The 17,004-nt window shown below is 44.9% G+C and overlaps 1 protein-coding gene across 34 annotated transcripts in view; it reads right to left on the reverse strand.

The window, feature by feature from the left end:
• The window catches only part of OBSCN (obscurin, cytoskeletal calmodulin and titin-interacting RhoGEF), a 518,757-nt gene that overhangs the window by 16,291 nt on the left and 485,462 nt on the right, over positions 1–17,004 (reverse strand). For all 34 annotated transcript variants that reach the window (XM_089660447.1, XM_089660452.1, XM_089660453.1 and 31 more), the window contains 2 exons: positions 15,552–15,681; positions 13,190–13,295 (listed from right to left, as the gene is read on the reverse strand). In XM_089660447.1, coding sequence (XP_089516573.1) covers positions 13,190–13,295; positions 15,552–15,681 — 236 coding nt within the window. The remainder of the gene's footprint in view (positions 1–13,189; positions 13,296–15,551; positions 15,682–17,004) is intronic.

Below are 17,004 nucleotides of genomic sequence, written 5' to 3' on the forward strand. Positions count from 1 at the left end.
AAGCAGGGGGCGGGGAGGCCATTTATAAACGGCCACCTGACCCTGCACTGCCACCGTTCGGCCGTTTATATACAACGGCCGGACGGGAAGTGGTTAAGAAGGAAAACATCTCACGGGTGGGAACCCATTCCTATTTTTTTTTTCTCCACAAATTTCTTTTTAGTTTTTTTTTTTTTAGAGAAGCTATCTTTTTGTCCATCCAGGGCACAGCGACAGGTTCTCTTTAACTCCAAACTCCCCATCACCATCCCCACCTGATGATTTGTGATGGGCCATACACCCCCCTTGCTCGGTTCGTGGTTGAACATTCAATCCTAATGAAAGTTCAATGGCAAACATCAAACCAGCACAATTCACTAGGTATCTTACCGCATCCGAGCGCACAGCTACTAAAATCCGGCGTGAGTTCAGTTGTTAGGTCACGCGGTCTTTTAGTAGTGAAAACATTCTTTCATTTTTCAGCTGTCGGTGAGGCTCCCTGTTGACAGCTGAATGTAAAAAGAATTGGCGGCAACTAAAAAAAATAAAAAATAAATGGCGTGGGATCCCTCCCCATCCATACCAAGCCCTTCAGGTCTGATATGAATTTTGAGGGGAACCCCCACGTCAAAATTACAAAAAAAATGGCGTGGGAGTCCCCCGAAATCTATACCAGATCCTTATCCGAGCATGCAGCCCAGCAGGTGAGGTAAGTGGGCTGACAAATGAGCCCCCCCCAAACCAAACCAGGCCACATGCACTCAACATGGGGGGGGGGTGCTTTGGGGCAGTGGGGCTCCCCCCCAAAGCACTTTGTCCCTATGTTGACAAGGGCCTCTTCCACACAACCGTGGCCGGTGGTTGTGGGGATCTGCGGGCAGAGGGCTTATCGAAATCTGGAAGCCCCCTTTAACAAGGGGGCCCCCAGATCCTGGCCCCCCCTATGTGAATGAGTATGGGGTACCTTGTTGACAGCTGAATGTAAAAAGAATTGCCGGAAACTAAACAAATAACAAAGAAATGGCGTGGGGTCCCTCCCATCCATACCAAGTCCTTCGGGTCTGATATGGATTTTTAGGGGAACCCCCAAGCCAACATTTAAATCCCCCAAAATCTATACCAGATCCTTATCCAAGCATGCAGCCCAGCAAGTCAGGTAAGTGGGGGGGCAAGTGAGTCCCCTCCACCCCGAACCAAACCAGGCCACATGCACTCAACATGGGGGGGTGCTTTGGGTCATTGGGGCTCCCCCCAAAAGCACTTTGTCCCTATGTTGATGGGGACAAGGGCCTCTTCCCCACTGCCATGGCGGGTGGTTGTGGGGAACTGCGGGCAGAGGGCTTATCGGAATCTGATCCCGCCCCCCCATGTGAATGAGTATGGGGTACACGGTACCACTACCCATTCACAAAAGAAAAAAACTGTAGTATAAAAGATGACAGGAGACAGTCTTTGACAAGTCCTATTAAAAAGAAAAATAAAAAAAGTCCCCCGACAGCCCTTGGGAAATACCCAATGCTTCTTCGTATAGGACAGCATGTGACACCAGGATGCAGTGCTCAGACATGAGCAAGCCAATGCCAGGCACTACCACCCCTATGGGAAGGAAGAAGTAATTGCCCATATGTTAGCTTTGGCGCCATCCAACATGGAGCTTACACAGGCTTTGGATTTTGATGGAGCATCTAACAGTATTGTTGAGTGGTTGGGTCCATGGGAGGTTTTCCTTCAGGAGGTCAAGCCCCTGAATGGGCAAAGTGGGAGAGCAAACCTCAAATGTAGGTGACTTGGTATACTCCTGACACATTTACACACAAGAACTTAAATGCCTCTTTTTAGACTGGCATCTGAGGCCAACTGACTATAGGTGGTTGTTACACATACTTAAAAAAAAACACAGGACTGCCAATACATAAAATAAGTGTTTTCCTGGCCTTCCCAACTTGGCACCCATGGGCTAATAGCAAATTGCCTAGGGCTACAAACTCTCCTAGATGTGGTGGGCCTCCAGGACCAACTGGTTGGATTTTGCCCCTTTTGCTCATATGGTAAAAGTGACCCTTGATACTGAAAAAAAGACCAAAATGGTGGACCAATTTTATTATCGTAATTACTTTCCAATCTATGGAGAACTGCAGAGTGGTTGGGTTCGTGGGAGGTTTTCCTTCAGGAGGTCCAGACCCTGAATGGGCAAAGTGAGAGTGTTTTTAGGTGTAGCGATCCTTTACTTGAGCAAACCTCAAATGTAGGTGACTTGGTATACTCCTGACACATTTACACACAAGAACTTCAGTGCCTCTTTTTAGACTGGGATCTGAGGCCAATTGACCATAGGTGGTTGTTACACATACCTACAAAAAAAAAACCAAAGGACTGCCAATACATAAAATAAGTGTTTTCCTGGCCTTCCCAACTTGGTCATAAAGTGACCCTGGATACTGAAAAAAAAATATGGCGGACCAATTTTATTATTGTAATTACTTTCCAGTCTGTAGAGAACTGTAGAGTGGTTGGGTCCGTGGGAGACTTTTCTTCAGTGTTTTCCTGGCCTTCCCAACTTGGCACCATTGGGCTAATAGCAAATTGCCTAGGGCTAGAAACTCTCCTAGATGTGGTGTTCCCCAAGGACCAACTGGTTGGATTTTGGCCCTTTTGCTCATATGGTTAAAGTGACCTTGGGTACTGAAAAAAAACAAAATGGCGGACCAATTTTATTATCGTAATTACTTTCCAATCTGTGGAGAAATGTAGATCGCTACATTTAGTTCACGGGTCTGCAAACCCATTGTTGCCATTACAAGGGATTCCTACTCTCTGTGCTGGATTATTCTGTATTGCGATGATCTCCGAAAAAGTTGTGAGAACACCCTAGACTTCAAGTTTTAGTTTTGGACAGAGTGGAGAAGGATTAGAACACCTGTAGTATTTTATTGCTGTCTGTGTCCCCCAGGGGCGGACTGACCATTTGGAAACTCGGGCACTGTCCGAGGGCCCGGGGTCAGTAGGGGGCCCCTGGTACCTTTTTCATAGGCTTTTTTGAGTTTGGGCAAGGATACAGGGGTCCCATGATCCCCTATTGCCCGGGGGCCCCATGAGTTGTCAGTCCACCCCTGGTGTCCCCATAAAGGAGATTCCCCCTCTCTATTTCTCCTGTTTACAATTGTCATCGAAAGTGAAAGTAAAAGAAAGCCCCAAATTTTGGGTTGTCCCCAAAAAAGTAATAGAGGGGAAATGTTCCAATAGGGGGTCCTCAAGGAATTCCCTTAATTTGCAGGGATTTTCTCCCACTTCCTGTTTGGCTTTGTGACAGGAAGTGAAGGTAAATCCCCCCAATGGGACACAGATGGCAAAAACTAACAGGTGTACAACCTTCCCTTACCCCAGGCTCACATCTCTGCTGCCATGCGGTCCCCGTTTTGTACGGGCACGAGAGCCCATTCATTTGAATGGACTCCCGTGCCCGTGACACGCAGAGAAGTAGTCCCTGCACTTCTTTGGAAAATGCAGCCTGCAAGGGAACCTCGGTTCCCAGTACAGTTGCACTCTCCAGTGTGGGCGGCAAGTCATTAGAACTAATGGCACCCGCCCGCGGGTCCGCATTTCTCTGTGCGGGTGGTGCGGCTGCAGGGATTTTCGTGCCGATCCGCAGCGGCACCACCCACACAGATGTGAATCTAGGGTGACTCTATTCAAACTGGGGAAAATAATTGCCTGCAGTTCTACTTTAGAGTCTGGTGCTGCTGAGAGCCATGGCAATGGTTCCACTCTAGATAACTCAAGATGTTTAGCATGGAAAGACAGCGGTCATGAACTGCCCAGAATTTTCATTTCTCCTTTTGGCATCGCTTGGATAGCATGCCACTCCGATGTGTAATTTCCTCTCGTTTCCAGTAGTATGATGTTTTTTTAAACCAAATCTGGTAACTGAAGTTCTTTGATTTCCAACTCTGCCCATCAGTCTAAATATGAAACGCCAGATACAATTTATTTAATGCGTACTCCTGGCCAATTAAAAAAAAAAATCTCCACCTGCCTGTCAGGAATGGACTTGCCAATAGTGGTGGGACTCACCTGCCTTGTGGGCTGCAGTACCAGGGCTGGCCAGCGGGGTTCTCACAACAACCAGAGGTTCACTTTTGGCAATTAGCCATCACCTGGGGCTGATTGCAGGTGGTGTATTTAAGGGATGGCCAGACCTGCAGTCTGTGCCTTGGTGTGTGTTTTTCCATGGGCCCCTGTATCTTGTAACCTGCATTCCTGTCCCTGTTCCTGCCTGACTTGTTGCCGACCCTGCCTGATCCTGACCTCTGCTGACTTCTCCTGTTTGATCCCTGGCTTGTGACCCTGACTACTCTCCGCCTGCTCCTCCTGTACCTACCTGCCCGATAGTTATCGACCCGGCCTGCCTGACTACGTTGTGCTCTATATGTGTATGTACCTGTGTATCTATATCAGTTTAGGTTTGGGTTTGTTTCACCTTGTTGTATGTATTTGTGTTAGTTTGGGGTTTGGTGCACTGCGTTTATATTTGTATTGTTAGTCTTAATAAATTGTCATATTTATACCATATCTGAAGCCTACGTTTCCCTGTGTCAGTTCACACCCCTCTGGTCACACCCGGAGCCCTGACACTGCCCTACCAACCACAGAGCCTACAAGAAGTAGAAGGAGAACCAAGATACATTACTCATAGAGGAACGATAAATAAGGAGAGGCTTCAGAGCCACCCAAAAGCCTTTAAAAGCCCCCCAAGTTGACACGGTTTATTCTTAGCTTCTATAAACATTTTCACAGCATTTAGCAAACTCCAAGCAACTTTCTCAAAACCCGTACTACAACAACAACCCATCTCGGAGGAAATATGTACAGTATGTAGCTATGAAAAAAAGCTTCCCGCAACCTTCAAACATTGAATAATTCCATATTGGAAAATTAATAATAGATGACTTTGGGGTGGTCAATATTCCCACACCCTTGAAAGTTAATTATTTATTTATTTATTTCAGGTACTTATATATCGCCGTCAATTTACACAGCGCTTTACATATATATTGTACATTCACATCAGTCCCTAACCCTCAAGGGGCGTACAATCTAAGGTCCCTAACTCACATTCATACATACACATGCTAGGGACAATTTAGACAGGATTCAAATAACCTACCAGCATGTCTTTGGAGTGTGGGAGGAAACCGGAGTACCCGGAGGAAACCCACGCAGGCACAGGGAGAACATGCAAACTCCAGGCAGGTGGTGTCATGGTTGGAAATCAAACCAGAGACCCTAGTACTGCCAGGCGGAAGTGCTAACCATTTAACCACTGTGCTGCCTATTATTATGCAGGGATAACTTAAAGTGTTTGGGTTAAAAGAGTTTTGCACAGAGCAGTCTGGATCTTCCGCTTCTCGAGTCCCCCTCCGGTGCTCCTGGCCCCTCTCCTTCCTGTCGGGTGCCCCCCCAGTGGTGTATTTAGGTTTTGTGCTGCCCTAGACAACCAAAAAAATTGGCGCCCCACCACAGAGAGAGCCTGACATTGACCGAAAACACCCCCGCCTCCCACCCGAGAGAGCCTTCCACTACGTCTGCCCCCCCCATACAACAGCCACCATCCCCCATGGCGAGAGAGAGACACTCACTTTAACAGCTCCGGACATCCCCGGTAACGAGAGTTGGGCTGTGCATACACCTTCATGAAACCCGCAGCCTCTCTCAGAACCCACCAGGTCCCCATGCCACGTGTGTCCCTTCTTCTGAGGGGCAGTGCTGCCCTCCCTGAGAAATGCCGCCCCAGGCAAATGCCTTATTTGCCTTGTGGTAAATACACCCCTGGTGCCCCCACAGCAAGAAGCTTGCTATGGGGGCACTCGCTGTTCCGTGTTTCCGTTCATTCGACCCCGGCCCGCACTCTCTTCTCATTGGCACACTGACTGTGATTGATCAGCTAATGAGGAGAGGGAGTCCCAGGATAGCCAAGACTTCAGCGCACATCGCTGGATTGAAAGGGGGCTTAGGTCAATATTACCTTCATGCATAGAAAGGTAAAAAACCCTGAATCTTTACAACCACTTTAAAGTGGAACTATAGGCAACATTTTTTTTTTCATTTTGGATAGAGCAATGGACAGTTATAACCCCTGTCCGTTTTTTTGGGGTTTTTTTTACCATGTGTGTCCTATTTGGATTTTGGGAATCCCTTGGGAGCCAGAACCAGTGTCCCCATTCCCCACTATTACTTTTATGGGAACAACCCAAAACTTCACTTTCAATGGTAATGGTTAACAGGACAAAAGCTCTGCTTTTCTGCCTCCTCACCCCCTCTGCTGCCATATTTTGCACCTTTTGCGAGAGAGGGGGGAGCAGGTACCTGGTTTTGACGTGCCCCAACCCCACAGCACTCTGGGGCACTTCACAGGTCCCAGAGTACTGCGGCCCATTCACAAAGTGCAGCAAGCTTCGCGCACGGGCAGTAGGAAACCGGCTGTGAAGCTGCAGGGCTTCCCTTAGTCAAGATGGTGGCACTAGCACCTGACAGCCAATTGAAGAATCGGCTCAGGGTGAGGACACCACTGGATCCCTGGACAGGTAAGTGCCCTGATATTAAAAGTCAGCAGCTACAGTATTTGTAGCTGTTGACTTTCAATTTTTTTTGGGGGTGGAGCCGGGGGCCATAATTCCGCTTTAAGTCAGAGAGTAAAGAGGCAAAAAGCCCATGCTCTTGCATGCAGGTAGAAAACTGAAGTCTATAGGAGAAAAAGCAATTTGGTGTGGCCAGTGAATTGGGTAAATGGGCTCGGATATCCAGGTACCCACAAAGCTGCCTGATTGGGACTCAATTTTGTTTCAACCATCTCTAGGCTTGGCAGACATCAGAAATCGTCAGTGTCCATCTTGACTTTTGCAATGGCAGTTCCCAAGAAGGCTGTGAGGTTCATAACAGGTAGGAAAGAAACTCAGCGAAGACAGAATGCAGGAACAAAAATCTAGCAAACATTGCAATCATGTATTTGCATGCCAAACCTTTCAACGCCAGCGTAAGTCAGTGGCTTGCCATGCATAAGACACATGGAGCTGATTAGGGGATCAGTAAGCGCACAAGTAAGTTTCGAGTAGCGCTGATTAAGATGCAGTGTTCTGGAATAGATCCTCAAGCATCTCCTCATTGATATTAAGTGCTCTCCTTCATCAGAAATGGTAATGGTTGTATCACCATGTGGCTTTCATAAGCTTTCCAAACATCTAATGCAGAGTGTTTGATGCAACAGGAGGACCATGGCTCTTGTTTCTAGGGGAAGCTGGTGAGGATCCCATCTGCATGATAGGCAATCAGCCATGTTAATTAAGGGTACATTCCTTCCAAAAATATATCGCCATTAGATGTCCGGATGGTACAAAATTCTAAAATTCTAGGAAATCTAGAGGATAAAAGAACAAGCAACGAGAACATATGTGCTGTGTAAGGTCTTCTAAAGTTTTGCACGCCAGGAATAATATCCATGTAGAGGTCATTCTCTTGTTTTTCAGATCCGTGACTAGACCAAAACAATTGAATTGAAAGAGTAACTCCACTTTTTTGAGAAAAAACATACCCTTCTGGGTGTCCTATGTACATTTCATGGATTTTTTTACCCAACTACGTAGCAGATTCCTACCTTTTGCTGCTCTGAAGAAATATCTGTTTCACCATGATTGAATCTGAATGGGAGGGTCTGGTTCATTATAATCACCTGGTGCACTCTCAGTGTTCTGATGAGAAAAGGTATGTCTGCATCCCTTTAGAAGTAGTTAGCCCATAAGGAGTATCTCACCAAACGTGGCATTCCTGTTGCAGAGGATGCCTAAAGTCTGACTTGTATTTTAGTGCAGACCTCCAGGAAAATCAGTGAGCCAATCACACAAGTAGGAAATGATATTCTTGGAGTTGTTCTGTCACTGTTAGCCTTCATCTTGCCAAATTGAATAGAATTTTACAGAAAATTACAGTAGCTACAGATTGAAATTGAAAGGCAATCTCTAATTAACATTAACTTACAGTATGGAATGTGTAGCAAATGTGTATGCTAGATTTTTTTTTTATTTGCCAGATTTTTTTCCACAAAAGTGGAGTAACCCTTTAAAGTAGAGATCCCCAAATCTTAAAATATTTGACTCCAAGAAACTTTCTGATCTTATGTTATCAGGTTTTGACTTGGATGAAGGGATGATGATCTAGACCAGCTGTTCTCAACTAGGGTTCCGTGGACTCCTAGGGTTCCTCCAGAGGTTGCTAGGGATTCCTATCCTGGGACTTATTGACCTCCCATTTTATGGTATCTACATAGTTCTGGGGCAAATGCCACTTAGCAGAGCCAGCTGAAATTATATTTGACTGTTTGTATAGCTAGCATTCTGACCATTATGGTAAGGGGGCATTTTCCCCACTGGCCACCAATGTGAGGAGCATTCTTCCTATTGACCATCAATGTAGCGGCATTCTTCCCAGCTAAAAATCAATATAAGGAACATTCTTCCCACTGTCCACCAATGTAAGGAGCATTCTTCCCACTGATCACCAATGTAAGGAGCATTCTTCCCACTGACCACCAATGTAAGGGACATTCTTCCCACTGATCACCAATGTAAGGAGGATTCTTCCCACTGACCACCAATGTAAGAACCATTCTTCCCACTGATCACCAATGTAAAGGGCATTCTTCCCACTGAACTCTAATGTGAGGGGCATTCTTCCCACTGGCCTCCAATGTAAGGGACATTCTTCCCACTGACCACCAATGTAAGGGACATTCTTCCCACTGGCCACCAATGTAAGGAGCATTCTTCCCACTGACCACCAATGTAAGGACCATTCTTCCCACTGATCACCAATGTAAGGGACATTCCTCCCACTGGTCATAAATGCAAGGGACATTCTTTTCATTGACCCCAATGTAAAGGACATTCTTCCCTTTGATCACCAATGTAAGGGGCATTCTTTCCACTGACCAACAATGTAAGGACCATTCTTCCCACTGATCACCAATGTAAGGGACATTCTTCCCACTGACCCCCAATGTAAGGGACATTCTTCCCAGTGATCACCAATGTAAGGGACATTCTTCCCAGTGATCACCAATGTAAGGAGTATTCTTCCCACTGACCTCCAATGTGAGGGGCCATCTTCCCACTGACCACCAAGGTGAGGGACATTCTTCCCACTGATCACCAATGTAAGAACCATTCTTCCCACTGATCATCAATGTAAAGGGCATTCTTCCCACTGACCTCTAATGTGAGGGTCATTCTTCCCACTGGCCTCCAATGTAAGGGACATTCTTCCCACTGACCACCAATGTAAGGAGCATTCTTCCCACTGACCACCAATGTAAGGAGCATTCTTCCCACTGACCACCAATGTAAGGAACATTCTTCCCACTGACCACCAATGTAAGGACCATTCTTCCCACAGGCCACCAATGTAAGGAGTATTCTTCCCACTGACCTCCAATGTAAGGAACATTCTTCCCACTGACCTCCAATGTAAGGGACATTCTTCCCACTGATCACCAATGTAAAGGGCATTCTTCCCACTGACCTCCAATGTAAGGGACATTATTCCCACTGACCACCAATGTAAGGAACATTCTTCCCATTAACCACCAATGTAAGGAGCACTCTTCCCACTGACCACCAATGTAAGGGACATTCTTCCCACTGACCACCAATGAATTGGTTTTAGCAGGGGCTCCCTAGACCTGAAAAGTACTTCAATGATTTCCTGGGGTAGAAAGGTTGAGAAAGGCTAATTTAGACTCCAATGTGACATTTATCTTTCAGTTGTGCAGGGATGTGATTAATATTCCCCAATGATTCTGTTATTATCCTCCCCAGGAAATGTTATCCAGAATCCAAGAACTTTTTAAGCAATAAGAAAATGTCAAACCTCCACCGTTCGTGTGTGTGTAAAGTAAATGAAATTGTGCAGAGATGTAAGATTACATGAAAGGGACCCGAGTTAATTTTTATCTGCAGCCTTAGATCTGCCCCTGACTGCCCAGTCCAGGTCTGCCCTAAGCATTTGTAACGTGACACTGGTGCCAATACTGCTGGAATGATTGTGGATGTGAGGTTCTGGGGTTCTGGTTTAGGGTCAGGAGGTTAGGTTGAGTCTCAGAGTTAGGCTGAGTTAGAGGCTTCAGGTCTAAAGTTAGATGAAGGTTGAGGATGAAGCGTACATAGTGCTGTTTTTCAGTTATAAATTAATTTTTCAGGTTTTATAATGAACTGGGACTATCGCACCCCAACTGGGACTATCGCACCCCAATGCCGCCAGGTTCCACCTCAGACTGTCCAGGAGCTCAGTGATGTCCTGGTCCAGATCTGGGAGGAAATCCCCCAGGACACCATCCGTGGTCTCGTTAGGAGCTTCCCCGACATTGTCAGGCATGCATACAAGCACGTGGGGGCCACACAGACTACTGAGGACCGGTCTGAGTTGCTGCAATGACATTTCACCAAAATGGACTCGCCTGCTGCATCATTGTTTCACTTTGATTTTCGGGTGTCTTTGAATTCAGTCCTCTGTAGGTCGATCACTTTCATTTCCATCAAACGATGGGGAATCCTTACGTTCCTAACACATCACCCCGTCCATGTCAGTATAGAGATCCAGCAGGAGATTTTTACCCATTGAGATCTGATGGGTTTTCAAAGTGTTCCTTTAGTTTTTTTGAGCAGTGTAGTAGACAACTTTCTTTATTTTGTCATCCCCATTAGGGAGATTTCCTTACACTTCCTCTCCTACAGACACATCAGGAAATTAAAGGAGATCTCGCTAAAGTAAGGAATCCACTCTTAGACAGCCACCACTGGATTTAATGCCCATTTCCTCTTTTCCTGTTCTGGCGATAACTCAGAATTTTGGATTTTCCCTCACTTTCAGTCCTGGTGGTCACAATGGTCACCTGGACAAATGGAGATGAAATCTCCTCGGTGGGGACACTGATAGCAATACAAACCTAAAAAAGGTTGTCACTCCTCATCACTGTATCTAATACTTAAAAAAAATATTTTGCGACAGTATAATCATACAAGTTAGTGTGAGATAAGACTGAAGCAATCAAAAACCCTCCAACCAAAACAACTGAATTTGAAACACACAAAGGACCGATACATTCATTGTTTCTAATATAAAAATGAATGATAAGAAGATTGAAATTTAACATTAACAGGTGAATAGATTTGAAATAACACCATTCGCTTTCCATTCACTGATGAGTTAATGTTGACATATCCATATAGTGCAAACACTTGATTTTGCTACATTCGCCCCCAAAGGAACGTTGATATACCATCAAGAGCTTCCAACGTGGCACCATTTGTACAACATCAACATCCACAATCAATTCAAGAAAATGTGATCACCACCGTTCACACAAGTCCCAGTGATTGTTCACAGTGCAGGCCGAACAGGCCTAATTTGGCATAATTCAGCTGGAATAGATATACAATCACTTTCATTGGATCAATCACACAATGAATAGATTATTGATAGGAAACAATCTGTGTTTCTTAGACAGAGAAGACCTTTCCATCAATGGCTTATCCACCATGGTCAACATATCATAACAGAAGGGTAGAAAGGGTCAGCAGTTAAGCGGGATCAGTCTTTTTGGGTATGAGGAAGACATCACTATTAATATAATAATAATAATAATAATAATAGTAATAATAAGAGTAAGATTAATATAACTGTGACCATGTCCTGTAGAACTTACACATAGCAATGCCATTAAATTGTCTCTGGGAAGCTGATATTTAGATCCTCTACGAGAAGGACTTTTAGGTCAACCACAAGAACAAATCAAAGATGACAGCAACTGACCGAAGTACACAACTGAATTTTACAATTATAATTGAACCTTAACAAGCGTAGACATACTTCTGAAACAGAACCAGCATAATGTCCCAGACAATTTTTGACAATTGTGTTAATATACTGTGCAGCTAGACTTTCCACCCATGAAAGCCCCACTCCGGGCTGCTGTTGAATTTACTCAGGCTACATTCTTTGTGATGTCACTGGTCTCTTGTGAATGGATAGGCTACATTCTCTGTGATGTCACCGATATCTACTGAATGGATAGGCTGCATTCTCAGTGATGTCACTGGCCTCTAGTGAATCGACAGGCCACATTCTCAGTAATGTCACTGGCCTCTAGTGAATGGATGGGCTGCATTCTCAGTGATGTCACCACTCTCTGGTGAATGGATAGGCTGCATTCTCAGTGATGTCACCGCTCTCTAGTGAATGGATAGGCTGCATTCTCAGTGATGTCACTGCTCTCTAGTGAACGGATAGGCTGCATTCTCAGTGATGTCACTGCTCTCTAGCGAATGGATAGGCTGCATTCTCAGTGATGTCACTGCTCTCTACCGAATGGATAGACCACATTTTCAGTAATGTCACTGGCCTCTAGTGAATGGATAGGCTGCATTCTCAGTGATGTCACCACTCTCTCATGAATGGATAGGCTACATTCTCAGCATTGTCACCGGTCCCTAGAGGATGGATAGGCTGCATTCTCAGTGATGTCACTGGCCTCTAGTGAATGGATAGGCTGCATTCTCAGTGATGTCACCGCTCTCTAGTGAATGGATAGGCTACTTTCTCAGTGATGTCACCGATCTCTTGTGAATGGATCGGCTACATTCTCTGTGATGTCACTGCTCTCTCTTGAAGGGATAGGCCACTCTCTCAGTGATGTCACCGCTCTCTCGTGAATGGATAGGCTACTTTCTCAGTGATGTCACTGGCCTCTAGTGAATAGATAGGTTGCATTCTCAGTGATGTCACCGCTCTCTAGTGAATGGATATGCTACTCTCTCAGTGATGTCACCGCTCTCTCGTGAATGGATAGGCTACTTTCTCAGTGATGTCACCGGTCTCTTGCGAATGGATATGCTGTACTCTCAGTGATGACTAGTGAATGGATAGGCTGCCTTCTCAGTTATGTCACCACTTTCTAGTGAATTGATAGGCTACATTCTCAGTGATGTCACTGCTCTTTAGTGAATGGGTAGGCTGTATTCTCAAATATATTTGCATTTAACTTAGTAAATGGCAATATTAAAAAGGTTGAGCATATAGTAACTAGAAAATGGTAAAACAAAAAACATTTAAAAACCCATAGAAATGTAAAAACTCTCAATTTCCTTTGTATGAATACATCTTTTACCTTCTATGGTGATGATCTGGTCTCCCCTCCTCTCTTGGGCCAGTGATGCTGCCGTATGAACATTCAATTCGGCTCCGCTACGTGAAGACCCCAGTCTGTTCACCAGCTGGAGGAAAGAAGACAGATTATGGTGAGATGGACAACCTCACAGTGTACGCAGAGACAGACCATGTCGCCAGACACCATGGGGTTTATTTACTAAAGCTGGAGAGTCCAAAATCAGACTCCCTTCTGCATAGAAACCAATCAGCTTCTAACCTCAGTTTGTTCAATGAAGCTTTGGCAATGAAACCTGGAAGCTGATTGGTTTCTATGCAGAAGTGAGTCTGATTTTGCACTCTCCAGCTTTAGTAAATAAACCCCCATGGGACTAAACTTTGAGTTCAATATTTGTTCGTAAACCTAGGAAAAAAATACAAATCGGTAACAGAAGTGCACAATAGTTGGACTGATTACACAACATGTTCTCCTTTAATTACACTGATTATATTCCAAACCTCTATTGGTCAGTTGTACAGCTCTGGTTTGAAAAAGGGTCACACCAGACACAAAAGCTGATGATTTGAAGAGTGATATTGCCATTACTCTTGTAACGCACCCTCGGAAGAGCCTCTGGTGAACGGGCTTCCTTTCCCCTTAGTTAAAATGCACACCACCAAGCACAAAGCAATTTCTTTCCTTTCCCATTGGCTCAAAGGCACAGTCTAGGGGTGTCCTTTTGTCTTTTTAGGGTTTTATTGGAATGATGAACTTAGATGGGGTGATAGGAGCATGGGATTCCCTGAGAAAAAGAAAACACTTTGAGGACTCCTCTTGACGAGTTGCACTAAAAATGTCTCACATTATCTCTAATGTTGACAGGTGACTAAGACTTTTCCCAAAGGGCCAAAAGCTGCACATAGTCACTATCTTCCAGCACCAGGCTTATTTACCCATAATGCCCAAGGATCAGCAGTTTCCTCCTTCCGATATCTACCGGGCACTCTCCAGTGAGGGTGATACAGACTCAGGCAACCATAGAATACCTGGACACCTTTCCCTCAACTGGCTTCTGGTACTCTTCATAGAGCTTCTCTAGACCCAAATGAACTCCAGGACTAGGCTTTGTGAATAGGTCCCCCAGCTGAAGCTTCAAATGGGACCTTGATGTCTTCCAGGTGGCACCTCCAGTAATCCTGCCCCAAGGGCAGAGCCCCTGCACAGGGGTCTCTTCCAGCCAGATTGGACCCAGGAACTCCGCTGCTCCTGTCTCAGGTGCCATATCATTTATGGGCCCTCCCTCCACCTACTGGGTACACATTTCAGGGATTGGCTCTGTTCTTCCTCCCTCTATAATTGTAGAATCATTTAGAATATAGGGGGAAGAAATCACAGCAGTAGCCTGTGAGACACCAAGCAGGCCTGAATAATCAACCCCCTGCTCCTCTGACTATAGAGGGGCCGACTAAATTTTCCTAACCCCCTACAACGACTCTAGGAGGGTGTTACACACGAATAAGGTCTTGTCAATTGTAATCTTGAAAATAAAAAAGTATAATTACAACAGAACATTCTGTTTAATTAGTCCAAAAACAGTACATTTCTTTTTTAAAATATTTATAAATGTTTCACCAGATATATAAATAAAAAAAAAGTTTTACCTATTGAATTTTTAGTCCCAAGAAAGTTCTACGTTTTGAAAAAACAGCTGGCTAGGATTTGCTGGTGGGACTGTAGACTAGAGCAGGAGGCATAAAAACACATTAGGGAGGACATTCAGTCCCCTTAATGCGGCTCCCTCACTACCAGCACCGCCATCTTTGAAGGACTGGTGCCTGTGCAGATGTGCCAAAGGGCTCTGCCCGTCCTTGGTCACATCTGCACACGTGCCATGTTTCGCACGTGCATGCGCATAAATAAATCTGGGACCTCCTTACCTGCGCTGTCTTCATGCATGCGCAAGGAACAAACCTACAGGGTTCCCAAAGGCCAACCAATGCTCTCCGGGACATCTGCGCATGCATGGAATTTAGTGAATGTCATTCAAAAAAGAGAAAGTGCTGTTCTGCTGCACAAAAAAAGTCCAAGGCATCGTAAAAAAAATTATTCAAATTGTGGGACAGGTTCAAATAATTGCTTTTTGGGGTGAAGGTCTACTTTAAAGTTGTGTGGTCTTGTAATTTTTTTTATTGCATACAGTATTATGAAACACTGAAAATATGAACAATGGCAATATGGTCATTAAAAGTATTCCTGCCCAGCGGTGGCAGAGATGGAGATCCAACAGACATGGCTGAGAATCCGGAGTGGAAAAAAAACTTTACAGAAAGTTTCTGACATGATCTGCCAGGTGGACAAATAAAAGCCTACAGAAGGTCCATACCTCACATTCATAATAGCCAATGTCTTCCTTGCTGGTTTTCTTTATCACCAGGACCAGGGTTCCAGTTCTCAGCTCACCAAACGTTTGATACTTATTAGATTCTGGCAGTAGATGTCCGTCCTTGTGCCACCTGAGAACACAGAGAATGGACAATACCAAGGCATTAGAGCAGGAGTCTTCAAACTTTTCAGTATGATGGCCACATTGTAAACAAATTTACAAAAATCAGTTTTAGAAATGAAGGATTAAAGTTTAAATAATTAATATGTTTTACTTAAAGCTTTTTGGAATCAGCACGATGTGGTTCAGAACAACATAGAAAGAACTTCAGTACAACAAAACAAAGAAATTCTGAATGGACTTGAGCCCATCTGAGTGCCCGACAAGGACCCTGATGAAATGGGGACTCTGATGAGGACTTTCATGTAATGACTTGGGTGGGAGAAAAGGGGTGTCCGGTGTCCAAAAAATTCAAACTCTTGGTGTAGGGTCACGGATCCTTTATTAGACGGTTAAAATATATACACATTTCGGGGGAATGGACTTCCTCTTATTCAGGGCTGTTAGTGTGTATTTATAGGTGAGGATAGGTTCTGGAGTGATTTCTACATTCCAAGCAGGGGTGGACTGACCATTTGGAAACTTGGGCACTGCCCGAGGGCCGGGGTCAGTAGGGGGCCCCATGAGATGCCCTTGGTACCTTTTTCATGCTGAGTTTGGGCAAGGACACAGGGGCCCCATGATCCCCTATTGTCCGGGGGCCCCTTGAGTTGTCATTCCGCCCCTGATTCCAGGCTTCCAATTGGCAGAGTGCCGGCTTGTGATGGTGCAGATTCAGAAAGCCTCATGTAATGGGAAACTCTGATCTGGGCTCTGATGTAAGGAGGTAAAAAGAGTTGAATATGAAGCTCCACACCACTGCTAAGAGGTCCAAATTTAACTTTATTCCATTAAAGGTCAGGGGTACAATTCAAAAAGTAGCCAACATCTTTCGAGGGTTTAGGTGCCCCCTTCATCAGGGATAGAAAGAACATAAGAAGATTTTCATATCAATCTGATATTGATACAACATCCTCTCCATGGGGCCATAATTAAAACAAAACATTCTCTAGTGATTGGATAGACTGCATTCTCAGTGATGTCACTGGTCTCTAGTGAATGGATAGGCTGCATTCTCAGTGATGTCACTGGTCTCTAGTGAATGGATAGGCTGCATTCTCAGTGATGTCACTGGTCTCTAGTGAATGGATAGGCTGCATTCTTAGTGATGTCACTGGTCTCTAGTGAATGGATAGGCTGCATTCTCAGTGATGTCACCGGTCTCTAGTGAATGGATATACTGCATTCTCAGTGATGTCACTGGTCTCTAGTGAATGGATAGGCTGCATTCTCAGTGATGTCACTGGTCTCTAGTGAATGGATAGGCTGCATTCTCAGTGATGTCACCGGTCTC

The sequence above is a fragment of the Staurois parvus genome, unplaced genomic scaffold, assembly GCF_062004578.1.
Source record: "Staurois parvus isolate SC_StPar_1 unplaced genomic scaffold, SC_StPar_1.0 ptg001245l, whole genome shotgun sequence".
NCBI classification, from domain to species: domain Eukaryota; kingdom Metazoa; phylum Chordata; class Amphibia; order Anura; family Ranidae; genus Staurois; species Staurois parvus.